Below are 15,099 nucleotides of genomic sequence, written 5' to 3' on the forward strand. Positions count from 1 at the left end.
CTCAAAACTTCGAAAGTTTGCAGATGTAAAAATTGATATTTAGAATCTCCTTTAAAAAATAAAGGAACACGTATTTTTTTGTTTTCGGAAAATCCCAATAGGAGGGGTTGAAAAGTGTGAATAAGGGGTTGAATGTCTTTAATGAGGATACTTACTGTATATCTCAGAAACTGAAGATATTACATACCAGACAGTTTGTATATCGAATCTCCTTTAATAATACAGAAACATTTATTTTTTGTTTTTGGAAAATCTAATTAATGGGGGTTAAACAGGAGTGACAAATTGGGGTGAATTTTCAGAAATACTATATCTACAGTATATCTCAGAAACGTAAAATGTTGCAGACGTAAAAATTGGTATTTGGAATCTCCTGTTAATGTACAGGAACAGGTATTCTCGGAAAATCCAATGAAGGTTGGGGGGGGGGGGGGGTGAAAAATTGAAAAATTTATTGAATTAATTGTATGAGGATACTTACATCTAATAAAAACTAAAATTGTTACAGACGTGAAAATTGGTATTTAGATCTTCTTTAAAAATAAAACGACGCATTTTCGGGGGGAGCGGAGAATCATTTTTGGGGGCGAGTGTGAAAAGGAGTTGAATTCGTTTCATGGGGACACATATCTTAAAAACTGGAGATAATCAGTATTTAGAAGATCCTTTAATATTAAAGAAACAAGTACTTTTTTCCGGACAATTCACTTAAGGGGGGCGGGGAGTGTGTAAGTGAAAAAAGTGAATTATTTTTATGGGAATACTTATATCTCAAAACTGAAGGTAACACACGTGAACATTATTATTTGCTATCTCCTTTAAACATAAAGGAACACGTTTTCTTTTTTTTTGGGGGGGGGAGGTAAATCAACTTAACCGTGGTGGGGTGAAAACGGAGGTGAGGCCATTTGATTTTACTGTTCCTAATGTACTTATAAGTAGCCTCCGTGGCTCAGGCGGCAGCACGCTGGCTTCCCACCGCTGTGTTTCGTGGTTCAAATCCCGGTCACTCCATGTGAGATTTGTGCTGGACAAAGCGGAGGCGGTACAGGTTTTTCTCCGGGTACTCCGGTTTTCCCCGTCATCATACATTCCAGTAACACTCTCCAATATCATTTCATTTCATTTGTCATTCATTTAATCATTGCCCCAGAGGAGTGCGACAGGCTTCGGGACGGCTAATTCATTCCATTCTTGACCCGGTTGAATGACTGGAAACAGGCTGTGGATTTTCACTGTACTTATTCTGATCACAAACCGATCATTTTAAATCTCTCCTGGGTTCGTTTTCAAGAGCCATCTTTTCCTTTGGAGAACCTCTTAGATTACAGTAGATTCTTCTGGCATATAAACAAAAATTTAAACATATTTGAAATAAACGATAGATATATGATTGACCGTGCAATTGTTCACCTCTGTAATAAGGTCAGTAATGCACGGAAGTATGTCATTCGTATCGCCAGAAGTCCTGCGCACTTGCCTGCGGGCGACAATGGTGCTGGTCATACTGTCATCAATGACAACGACAGCAGATGTAATTTACCGCCAAGTGGAGGTTCAGTACCGCCAAGGCACCCAAGACGACACCACGCCGGATCTCCTCAAGGATTTGATCCACATTAAAAATGCTTAGGCTATAGGAAAAGATGGCAAAGATTTAGGGACCCAACTGACCTGGTGGAATACCTGGACCTATCCCGGGAAGTACGAAATCGATTGCTGGAGAAAGGATTGAAAAATGGGAGGAACGTTGCCGTAATCTCTCAGAAAACGAGTCAGATCGCGAATATCGGTGGGTTATATATAAAACGATAAGCATTCAATTATAAATTTCAGTATAACACCGTAGCGAAGCACGGGTATCTTGCTAGTTTTATATATGTAGATAATGAACTCTATTGTTTTTGGTGTCTGCTGGTCTACAAGAAGAGCTTTTAAAATAAAACATTGACTTCGCTTATTTTATTTCCACAGTTTTGTAGTTGCAGAATTATTGGATTGACTCCTTATATGACACAGACATTCTTTGTGCGTGGGAAGTGAAATGTACAGTTTTTGTTGATTGATGGTCTATGAGGAGGATTTTTTAGATGTAATTTCAACTTCACTTATAATATTTTCACTTTTCTTTCTGTCTAGAGAGGTTTTAGGCTACATCAATGAAGGTGAGAACACTGTTGATGACTGGTAAGTCCTCGCGGAGAGAGAAAAGTCTAAAGCACATGAAAATGAGGTGGCTGCATTTAAGAACAGTTAAAGATTATACTCAGCCATTTCAGAAGTGACTACGGTATGTACAATATTGCCAAACTGAACCAACTTTGTGCTCCTATGGCACATGTACCAAAAATATAACAACCTTCAGGTGACCAAAGCTGATCCAGACACTGCTCAAGGTCTTGAGGTAATCTCTGTACCTTGGCAAGGAAGGCACACTTAGTGCTACAGGTACAGTGGGTGAGCTCATGTTTATTCCAGAATTATGGCTCACTACAGAACCAACAATGGTTGTCATGGTCAAGTTTGACTGGTACAGTGACCCAATGCAAATAGTTTTGTAACCTTTGTTGTAATGACTAAAGCTTGGAAAGATGGTAGTAGTTCCCTTGCCAGCAGTTGGTTTACATATAACTTGGCTTGGGCCTTGACCATCCATAAATACCAAGGTCTACCTATTCCCGGGGTGTACTGTATCCCAGAGAGTTGCTTTGTTATGGATGAAGGAAGTTGAAGATGTGATATTTAAACCCAAATTCAAGTATTAATGGCTTAATGCCTTGGTTGTACTAGGAAATGAGAACTTCTTAAACAGAAATTGAAGGAAGAAAATAGATTAATAGCAAAAATGTACTAGGAAACAAATATAGCTTAAAATGAATATTAAGCACAGTATGATTTGAAATAATAAATGTCTCCTGACTTGGGTATACCTAATTGTGTGCCTACTCTGAACATACAGTATCTTCCCCTTCTTTCCTACCTCTTGTCATCACTTCTGTTTTAATATTCTCTATACTTATTATTCCAAATTCTTTTGTCACCTGATTCCATACATTAACTTGTTCTTGTACTTCTATTTCTTTTTTTTTGTTACGGGCTTTACGTCACACTGACACAGATAGGTCTTATGGCGACGATGGGATAGGAAAGGCCTAGGAGTTGGTAGGAAGCGTCCGTGGCCTTAATTAAGGTACAGCTCCAGCATTTGCCTGGTGTGAAAATGGGAAACCATGGAAAACCATCGTCAGGGCTGCCGACAGTGGGATTCGAACCTACGATCTCCCGGATGCAAGCTCACAGCCGTGCGCCTCTACGTGCACGGCCAACTCGCGTACTTCCATTTCATTCTTCCCTTATCACTTAATCATCTCCAAACAGTAGGGCCTTTGCTCTGTTGCTTCCCGTTTTCTGTTTTATGCATTTGTGGATTTAATTTATGACTTTATGGAGAGCCTGGGGGTAGTACGCTTCCCTGTCAAAAGTCCTGTTTCCACATCAAACCACTTTGTTCCTCCTATATTGATTTTTACACTACCAATACCATTTTTATACAAAGATTCTATCATTTGAACCTTTGCTTATACTTCTGTTTGTTTCTTACTCCATGCATTCCAAACAAAATTCATTTTTTCACTGTCATGGCCTTCTTGATCTGTATAAATGTCATCGATAAATCTTCCCCAAACTCTCACCTTTTCTCTATCATGTACCTTAGTGTGAAGATCACATCAAATGTTGATCTGTCTTTCCTAAAACCATATTGTTGTTCTTCCATTTTCTTTTCTAATTTCCACGAACCTACTATGCTGGCGTAGCAGGGGGCGAGGTGATATTCCCACGTGGCGCGTCCCAGGTGGCGGATAGGGGGATCCTAACCGGCTTGCCGGCAGACTTGAGGGAAATAAAATACCTCTCGCAGACCAAACACACTACCCCCTGCAGGTGGGGGACGCACATGTAGATCACACCCGCGGTATCCCCTGCCTGTCGTAAGAGGCGACTAAAAGGGGCGACCAAGTGATGATTGAAATAGAACCATGAAACTACTTTTGATTCGTACCATCATACGGGGAACAACATGGGTTGCCTGTCCTTGCGAGTAGTACCACTAAATTAGGTATGAAATAGGTTTGTGATTTTTAGCAGTAAAGAGGCTGGCCTGGGGGTTTCCAGTACCCGTGCGTCGTACCCATGTGAGCAACACCGCGGGTCTGGGCGTAGCCTGTGTGTTGTACCACTATATGAGTGACACCGTCGGTCTGCGTTGCCTGTGATTGGTGCCCACTATGTGAGGAACACCACGGGTATACCGGCGCCCGTGATTAGTACACCTTGGTGAGGAGTCTCATCGGTTTGCGTTGGCTGTGAGTGGCGCCATTGTGTGAGAAACACCATAGGTCTGCGTTCCCTGTACGAAGTACAATACTTGTGAGTAGTACCATCTTGTGTGGAACACCGTGAGTCTTCGCTACTTTTGATTAGTACCCCAACATGACAAATACCATGGTTCTACTTTACTCGCGACATGTACCATTCTGTGGGGCCTTAGACATGGATTTTGCACCCTCTTTAGACATCAAGCATTCTTGTGCTTTATAAGTGGTCCCTTGGTCAGTAATACTATTATTATTACTATTATTTACAATTTCTTTTCTGATCCACTCTTTTGTTTGTTTTTTTGTTGGGTTCATGTCCATCCATTCATTCTTCATGACTTTTTTTTTGGTCAGTGGATGAATTTGTACTTTTTGTTATTTCATTTTGTACCATTAGGGGCCGATGACCTCGATGTTAGGCCCCTTTAAACAACAAGCATCATCATATTCTAATTTCATCCTCAGTTTTCTTTCCTATATCCTCTCAAATATCTTGAATGTGAAATAAGGGTGATTCCTCTGTCGTCATTATATTCCTTTTTATCAGTTTTGTAAAGGAGAGGGTATGAAAGTCACTGGTACACCCCAATTATGGTATTGCTCTGGGTGATTTCTGACAAAAGAGTAGTGTTACAAGTAATAAACATCATTGCGAATCCGTATTGAATGTATCTTATGATAAATGTAAGAAATTTATTTCTCTTCCACTTATTCAATACAACTTGTTTAGTTGAATAGGTGGAAGAACTTGTTGAGTTGTTGGAGTTGTATTGAATAGGTGGAAGATAAATAAATTTCTTACATTTATCAAAAGAGTAATGTTATGAAAATGTTGCAAACTTTGGGCTGGGAAGATTCTGAGCTGTCAACAGAGAGTTGGTGCAAAATTGCTTTAGTAGAAAAATAAGCTTGAGTGATGTTTTTGAAATTAGGAAGAATCACAATATGATGACAGAGCTGGGGCAAATATTCATTTATAGGAAGAGGAATTAGTAATTGGAATAATTTACCAAGGGAGATGTTCGATTAATTTCTGACATCCTTGAAATCATTAATGAGAAGATTAGGTAAACAGCTGATAGGGAATCTGCTACCAGGGCAACAGCCCTAAATGCAGAGCAGTGGTGATTTGATTGATTGATTGATTGATTGATTGATTGATTGATTGATTGATTGATTGATTGATTGATTGATTGATTGATTGATTGATTGATTGATTGATTGATTAGACCATCTTCTGCAACTTATTTTTTCTTCCATATCTCTCTAAGGATATATACAGGGTTATTCAAATAAGTTGTCCACCTCAAATAACTCGTGAACTATTCAAGAGATCAAAATTCTGTTCTCAATTTCAGTAATGGTACTAAGGGGCTCATAATCATACTTAAGGTCTATTCACACATATCCGTGACGTGTCAGTGCCATGACGTATCAGTTCCGTGACATACATGACATCTCAATGATGGCTATCCACACTATTAGTATTGTTTCAGTTTCAGTTCAGTGACTGCCGAGATGTCAAAGCTTACGGATATGGAATTGGCGGCTATTGGTATACTTCTAGATGAAGAGGAAGAGGAACATCATCAGTTTAAAAAACGGAAGTGGGTACATGAGGCATGGCAGAATAGAGAATGTGATGGTGAATTCGCTACCCTGTACAAGGAACTAATTGACGATGAAACTAAATTTTTTGAATATTTCAGAATGTCTGAAAATTGTTTTAACATATTGCTGAGTAAACTGGAAGTTCATTTAAAACGACAAGACATCCGCTGGAGAAAGGCGTTAACACGGAGAGAACGGTTTGCATTTCGCCTGAGGTAAGTTAATAATATACGTACAGTACAAATACAATGAACCAAATATTTACTTTACCACACACATAGAACTTATGTACAATGATTTGTAGTACAAAAGTTTATTGAAAATCTTGAAAACAATTAGTCAATAAGGAATTGTCTGTGCTGTATGGAATTGCCATACATGGAGATGAGTTTTGTTGATGATCTTGAAATGATAATGCATTTTCGTGGCGTAGAAGTTGACGAGGAGGGCGAATCTTTCAAATGAGATGTTTTTTTCATACGAATGTTCCTCCATTCATCTCACACTTCTGTATCGAAGCAGAATATTTCAGATTTCACTAAATTTAAGTAGTACGGGCTTAGAGTCTTCAAAGTTGGAGCCACACCAGCTAAAAATGCGTGAACAGGATGTGGTGTTGATGAGGTAGTGGCTGCGTTTTGTTCTTTACTAATTAAGTATTCCAGTCATTTTGTAGAACCACTTTGTTGGAGAGCCGCTTTCTTTCCTGACGATTTTCGTGGATCTTCAGAATTACTTTTACACTTTGTGGAAGGTGGAGGGGTTTGAAACTCCTGATTCAAAACCTATTTGGTGGGTTCCTTTTTGTCATCCTGTCTGGTCTCCTGCATGTCTTCGTGTTGTGTATCGGCATCACATTCTTCTTCCTCTCCTTCGTCCTGTTGACTGTTAAGGTTTCCTTTAGTTACCCTCTCCTCGAAATATCTCTTCAAGAAGCTCAACTGTTCAGAATATCTGTAAAGTTTTATCTGTTTTGTCCTTTGTCCAGTTTTCATTACAGTTCTCTTCGTAGATTTCCTCTAATTGCCTCTTATGTTATTCCATCTGATTTTTCAAGATGTACCTAAAAAGAGATTTGAGAGACATTAGTTTATTTTTATATATATGTATATTGCACCCACTCACCTCCTGAGTCCCCTACTAGCCTTAATCTCAGGGGTGATCAGTTCGTAAAAGATGTTAAAAACCTTAATCAATAACAATAAAAATATATATAGGCGATAAACATTCACGTGTCGTATTCTGATCTCATATCGTTCGGCGATCACGAAGATATTACTTGATTTCTGTCTTCCACTTTTTCGCGCGCTAAGTCGGCGTCTATGCTGGTGTGATCTTGCTGACCAATAGCAATACAGCGTGGGTCTTTTCCTAGAATTCTTTATTTTAATTCATCAAACTTACAATTAATCAACATGGGGATGATATCTAAAAATTCCCATCTGTTCAATTCGGTGGTTGGAATATTTTAATTATTATAACGAGTTCATATTTTATTCTGTGATGTTGGTGCATCTGGGAGCTCTATAGATATTTTATCATTGGCTAACACTGCAGCGGTTCGCTTAAATATCTCCCTCTGACAACTTAACAATGAAATGAAATGTCGTATGGCTTTTAGTGCCGGGATATCCCAGGACGGGTTCGGCTCGCCAGGTGCAGGGCTTTCTATTTGACGCCCGTAGGCGACCTGCGCGTCGTGATGAGGATGAAATGATGATGAAGACAACACATACACCCAGCCCCCGTGCCAATGGAATTAACCAATTACGGTTAAAATCCCCGACCCGGCCGGGAATCGAACCCGGGACCCTCTGAACCGAAGGCCAGTACGCTGGCCGTTCAGCCAACGAGTCGGACAAAACTTAACAATAATATGCCCAGAGGCACGGGAAACTTTATTGCGACATTTTCTCCGTATTCGTGACGCACGGACTGCGCCCTTGTTCATGAATAAACGCTCCCTCATTTCCTTGTAGCAATCAGGACTGTTGTTCTTAGCTTTCGACAAGGAAATATATTACCATTATGACAGGCTTGACTCTCGGCGACAGATTGTCGCGAGCTCGTCTGACTATGTTGAAATCTTTCGGTCTTCACCAGACTGACAATGTTTATATTTCCATACTCTCATGTGCCTTAATTTATTTTATAATATCAAATCATGATACCTATGGGCCATCTCATCCGGGTACAATATATATATATATATATGAATAAACTGTAATAAAGTGGTTTTTAGGTACCTAGCTACTGGAGATTCCCTACAAACAATTTCGTTCAGTTACCGCTTGGGACATAGCACAGTGCACAAGATTGTAACAGATACTTGCAAAATAATAATAAAAAATCTCGTGAGTGACATGTTACCAAATCCTACAATAGCGATGTGGAAATCTATTGCTAATGACTTTCGTACACGTTGGAATTTCCCGAATTGTTTGGTAGCCTTGGATGGCAAGCATATTACAATCCAAGCTCCCTCAAATAGTGGATCTCTGTACTGTAACTACAAGAAGACATATTCAATTGTCCTGTTGGCACTTGTTGACGCGCAGTACAATTTCATTGCTGTCGATATCGGCGCATATGAAAAAAAAACAGTGATGGTTGATTTGTTTTGGAAATAGTAATCTAGGCAAAGCACTTCAACGAGGCTCATAAAAGTATCTATACCAGAAAATGCTGCATTGCCAGGCACATCTATTGAGACTCTACATGTCATTGTGGGTGACGAAGCATTTCCTCTAAAAACATATTTAATGCGACCATACCCACGGTAAGACTTGAATCATTCTAAACGTATCTTCAGTTGCCGCCTATGTCGTGTCAGAAGGATTGTTGAGAATACATTTGGAATTTTAGCCCAAAAATGAAGAATTTATAGCAGGCGAATTGAGGCCAAACCAGAACATGTATATTACGTAGTACTTTCAACCTGTATTCTAAATAACTTCATCAAAAAAATAATACAAATACGTTTACAAGTGAACGAACAACTACAAATGAATGTACAGAAGACACAAGACTTGAAAATTTGCCTATGCAGGGTGGAAATGCAACAAAAGACGCCTTTCATGTACGAGAAGTGTTCAAAGGTTATTTCACTTTAGAGGCTGGATCTGTTCCATGGCAAGAAGAGAGAATCAGTACATGATGGAAAGTTACCTAATACTGTGATATAGGCCTACTGGGAGCCATACGTGTAAATATATTGTGTGTAAGCTGCTTGGAAGAACTGATTGTTTGATAAAATGCACAGAAGTGTGGGAAACTCCAAGTAAGAATATTGATCAAATTGCATTTTGATATAGATTGTACTTTCTATATATGACCTACTCAATATATAATTTAATCGTTTCACTCAGTACCGGTATGTCAAATTGAAAATATGAATAGCTTATGCGTATAACAATACTTAAATACAATAGGTACTTACTTTCTGCGTTCATTTCTTTTCCTATTTTATTCTAAATATCAGTTTTGAAACCGCTGTCCATGTATTTCGGTTGTGATAAATTATAAAGAACAGGATGAATGCGAACCAATTCACTAAATTGTTTGACGTTCATTTTATATTCACAAGCTTGTACAAAATTCACAGCAGAACACGTCCGTGAAACAGCAAAAAATCGTTGGCGACAATACTCAGTAACACGGAACGGATACTGCACTGATACTGACGCAGAAAATACGGCACTGCGCCGGACAAGTGTGAACACGACAGTCAGATTCAAAGGAACGATATGAATCATCACTGACACTGATGCAATTTCATGGAACTGACACGTCACGGATATGTGTGAATAAACCTTTATAGTACATTTTCATGGTATTAATATCTTCTGAGATAACAGTACTAACTTCGGTTTTATAAATGGAACCACAGAGTTTTCTACACATAGTCTTAAACTTACAAACATTACAAATTCACCACCATGATTGTTTTGAAAATCGGACAAGTGCTTCTTCCATTTGCCAGCCTGGGACTGCCCTGTTTGATTCAGGCTATGTATGAAACATGAGCTAGCTGTTGACATACAGAGTTGCTTCACCTGCTTCTGACAGGTATTCTCTCTACAGTGCTCAATTACACTGTGATATAACGTATGATTTAACGCCTTTCATATCACCGTAGGCAACAGGTAAAAGAAAAAGCAGTTGTTCTACGGGTTCCCTTTACTATCAGACTTCCCTTAATCAACCCTTGTTCTTTCCTAAATGACGGTACAGTATTAGGTGAGCGAAGCTGAGGAAGTCTTACATTTGGCCGTTCCCTTTCTTTTGTTCATTCTTCAAAGAATCGAACCACTTCTGATTTTACCTTATGATGAGTGTTAAGAAGGGGTGATAGCGAAGTTGTACTAGTTGTACTTCTTCAAATAATACTCACCTTCATTACTTTAAAACATTCAAGCTATTAATGTTTCTTCTGTCTGTGATGCTTTTCTCAAAACTTGGTGGGGATGTGTTGCGATCCGTGTCACACACACACACACGTACGGCGATTTGCCCCAGTTTTATGGGGAGATGTCCTTTTTGACATCAGTTATGTTTGGTTTTATTTTTTCCTAGTATTAGCACTAACTCAGGTCGGTTTTCGGTGAAGACGGTTTAGGAAAAGTCAACGACCAGGAAGGCAGCTGTCATGGTTTTATTAAAGTGAAAATGGGAAACTATGCAGAACCATCTTCAGGACTGCCGATAGTGGAGTTCGAACTTACCATTTTCCCAAACAACAAGGGAAGAGCTAAGCGGCCCACACCACGAAGCTAGCTCGCTTGGTCCTGTGTAGTTTAATGTCACGTAAAATAATAATATTGTCTCATAGAATCCGTCGCATGTCCACATTTCATGTACCTGTTACCTATGGCAATTTTAAAGTGTTAAATCATACAGTTTACCATAGTGTATATATGAGTACAGTAGGCAGAATACCCATTTGTCAGTAGAAGGTGAAGCAACTCCATATGTCAACAGCTAACTCATATTCTTCATATGTAGGGATAATCGAACATGGCAGTCCTCATCTAGCATATGAAGCACGTTTAAGTACGTCACATTTTCTCGAAAAGTACTTGTCTGATTTTCAAAATAATCACGGTGCTGAATTTGTAATATTTGTAGATTTAAGGCTTTGTGTAGTAAACAGTGTAGTTTAATTTAAGAAAAGGGTTAGTACCATTATCTCAGTAGATATTGGTGCCATGAAAAAGTACTGTAATTCTGATTATTGACACTAGTGTAATAGACTAATGTTGTTTGAGTCGTCAGTTCATAGACGGTTTGATGCAGCCTTCCATGCCACCCTATCCTGTGCTAACCTTTTCATTTCTATGTAACTATTGCATCGTTCATCTGCTCTAATCTACTTGTCATATTCACACCTTGGCCTACCCCTTCCGTTCTTACCGCATACACTTCCTTTAAAAACCAACTGAACAAATCCTGGGTGTCTTAAGATGTGTCCAATCATTCTATCTCTTCTTCTCGTCAAATTTAGCCAATCATTATTTATAAGTTTAATTTTCGTAGTGATTGGATGTACGTACTGTATATAGACAAGAAAGTTGTACCACCTATCAATACTATTTATTATGAGCAGATTCACATCAGTACCGCTTTCGACTGTTTGCAGTCATCATCAGCTGATACATTACAATATTACAACCATTAGGCATTGGTATGTGTCACAAAGATGTTGTTGTTCATTAGAGCATTCGAATGTCTAATGGGGTTGTAGATTAGATATATTCGTCATATTATTTGTGACTATATGGGTTAAAACTCTGTCTAAGACCAATATGGCAGTGAAAAGCTTAACTAAACTTAAAACAAATTGTACGTACACATTGAACACATTAGAAACACAAGAAACATATATATAAAGCCTTGTGAGTTTAAACACATTAAAATATTAAAAACGTTCTTGTCTATATACGTAAATTTAGCCCAATCGATCTCCTCTCATGTTATATAAATTTTGTACGTACGTGACGCTGTGCTACCAATTTGTAACGGTCACCTAAGAGGTAACGCTAATGTAAACAAAGACTAATTATCAATAAAGTCCCAATAATATATTAGTGCACATTGGAATGAAAATAAGAGGGGCTCAGAAAAAGAGGGCCGTCAGGACCGATGATTATAAGGGCAAATTAAGATAACGGGATTACAAATAACAAGTATATTTATTTTTATTTTTTTATTTTCGAACCAGCAGAAAGATAACAATATATACTCTAGCAAGAACAATTTAGCAGGATTTTTTTGTAAATAGAAAGACTGTACAGTAAAAAGCAGGAGCATACAAATAGATATCAATTAATTTTTGTCAAGATTGAGAAAGAGGAATGCACAAATAAATATAAAATAATTTAGATCATAACAATTAACCCACTGGCTTACCTAACCGTCGAATCGACGGGATGCACGAGCCTGTGCCCGGCTTACCTAACAATGAAATCGACGGGGTAATGCAGCGTCCTGCTTTATCGATTGTAAAGGGAAGGTAGTACATTGAGAACTCAACAGATGGCATTACAATTATACTTTATATCTGAAGAAAGTCTCTTCAGCTGTAATTGAGTAAAGTTTAGGGGATTAACCACGTAAATTGAAGATAGCATTTAGCTGATCTCAGGTATTCAGATGAGCACGTGCGAGGCTATTACTGAGCGAGAAGTCATGGATATTTTACTGAATAGTGATTGTGAATAAGATTATAATATATCTGAAAGTTCTTCCTGTGAATCTAGTGATGTGAATATGTTATCTCTGCTTAGTGAAGTTAGAGTTAGGTTTGGTAGGTGCAGAGTGGGTTATTGTCCCATATGCTCTGTACTCTGACCGGCCAACCGAGCAGAGGAAAGTTGGCCACGGCTCTACCGTGACTGTACGCCTCAGCATTCGGGAGACGGGCCTGGGGCACAGTGCCGGACTTCACGCCTGGTCCCACCCGTCGGCTGTCCTGAGAATGGTTTTCCGTGGTTTTCCATTCTCCTGCACTAAGGCGAATGCCGGGACAGTTCGTAGTATAGGCCACGGCCGCCTACCCCCTCACCTTCTCCGCACATCTTCACCGTAACAAATCTTCCGGCCTGAGAGACGGCGTCACCGTCTAACAGGCCCGCCTCCCCCTTCAGGGGAGGAATGAAAACGATTAGTAGTTAGTTAGTAGTTAGAGTTAGTAATACGAGTGAAGAAGCAGATGTAAATATTATGAACGTAAATGTTCCAATGCACCGTAAGAAAAAGCAGAAAGTTGAAGAGTGGAAATGGGAATCTGCCGGTACATTGCAAGGTATTCCTACCAAAATACCACTCACTAGAATTCCTGGGGTAAATCCTGTTTTTCAAAATATCAAAATTACGCCTAAATGCATTTTTTAAATAAAATTCTTAATGATGATTTCTGGCAAAGTGTGTGTGATGAGACAAACAGGTACGCAAATAGTTGTATCAGTATTAACGTTTTTCACTGTAATGTAGCACTTTCCATTGAAATGGTTATTTTTGGGTATTTCCATGGAAGTTCGACAACATTTGATCCAACAGTTGCAGTGATATTATCATTTAAGCACAATCTTTCATGGAAGTTATAAACATCAGCATTTAAACAGTAATTTAAAGGTCCAGAACTTATGTTTATAAGGTAAGCAGATGGGTTAAAGAATTGACTACAAATTGAAAAACTGTACAGTGATAATGGAATATACAAATAGATTTGAATTGATACTTGGTAAGATATTTGAGTGCAGATGGTAAAAAAGGGGTGTACAAATAGGTACAAAGAAATTTAGAGTATAATTATTAGAGAAGATTAAGCGTGCAAATTAAAAGGCTGTACAATGAGAATGGAATATACTAAGTAAATAGATATCAGTGAATTTAAGATATACATTAATTATCAAAACATGCCTGATAATTAACAGCAGTACCAACTTGAAGAAAGTTAATATATTTAAAGCTTGTAGATGAATAATAGACTTTACAAATATAATAATTAAACCTAACAGCGATGCTAAAGGTAAAGATGTGCTAGATAAATGCACTGATGATGTGATACACACGAAAATCATTACATGCTATTCCAAGTACATATTTAGAATAAATAGGTTGTAAGAAAATTCGTTAACATAAAGATGTGAAACGTGAGGAAAAAAACTTGATACAAGTGATCATAGCACATGCTTAAAACTCATAATGATCGTAACAATTTCCATAATAATATGAGTATGCCTTAAAATGTGAAACATTAGTAGAAAACTAGTTCCAAGGGATCATAGTACATGCTTAGGATTTGTAGTGATCGTGACAAGTTCCATAATAATACATGCGCATAAAAATGTGAAATATGACGTGAAATCTTATACAAGATACGAACGTAGTACAAATTATGGTATAATGGGTCGGACTGGGAGAAATAGGATACCAAAAGAACACAACGCGAAGTGTATGTCAGATGTATAGAGGTTATGTTAGACGACCATCCAGTTCCATTGTTGCAATTTGACATGAATACAGGTAAATTCTTAGCATAAGTATCTTGATTGTCCACAAAGTGTAGAGCACTCCCCCAACTCACACCAAGATGCCTGAGGAAAAGAATAATAGACTTAAAATTGAAATAAATAGGTGGTAGCAGCAGCGAAGGGATGGACAGAGAAATATCTCATGCCTCGACGAGGTCTTGTGCTCATTCCAGTCTCGATTCCACCCGCTGAATTAGGCAGGGTGGCGAGAATATATAGACGGAGAGATCATTCAAGAAAGTGTATAGTGACAAACAGCTCAGCTGGTGACGTATGACGTCAGCGCAGGTAACACATGAGCATAAAATATGGCGACCAGACGAATATCAGCGGGAGGGAGTGGAGGATTAAATGTGAAAATATATGCAGAGTAGAGATGAAGAAGTAAGTTTATCAAAACTGCAAAGTCAGTATGTATAGCACACGAAGTAGGATGGCTCACTCAACAATTCGATTCATTATCTCTTCATTCGTGATTCGATCTATCCATCTCACTTTCAGCATTCTTCTGTAACACCACACTTCAAAAGCTTCTTTTCTCTTTCTTTCTGAGCTAGTTATCATCCATGTTTCACTTC

General features: G+C 38.5%; 1 protein-coding gene across 6 annotated transcripts in view; it reads left to right on the top strand.

The window, feature by feature from the left end:
• Positions 1-15,099, top strand: part of LOC136864211 (tRNA:m(4)X modification enzyme TRM13 homolog) — a 397,328-nt gene that overhangs the window by 143,990 nt on the left and 238,239 nt on the right. For 4 of the 6 annotated variants that reach the window (XM_068226212.1, XM_067140912.2, XM_067140913.2 and 1 more), the window contains exon 4: positions 5,873-6,202. The exons of 1 other annotated variant lie outside the window; for it this stretch is intronic. In XM_068226212.1, coding sequence (XP_068082313.1) covers positions 5,873-6,202 — 330 coding nt within the window. The remainder of the gene's footprint in view (positions 1-5,872; positions 6,203-15,099) is intronic. One more of the 6 variants, XM_068226213.1, reaches the window with a different exon arrangement.

Source organism: Anabrus simplex, chromosome 2 (genome assembly GCF_040414725.1).
Source record: "Anabrus simplex isolate iqAnaSimp1 chromosome 2, ASM4041472v1, whole genome shotgun sequence".
Lineage (NCBI taxonomy): Eukaryota > Metazoa > Arthropoda > Insecta > Orthoptera > Tettigoniidae > Anabrus > Anabrus simplex.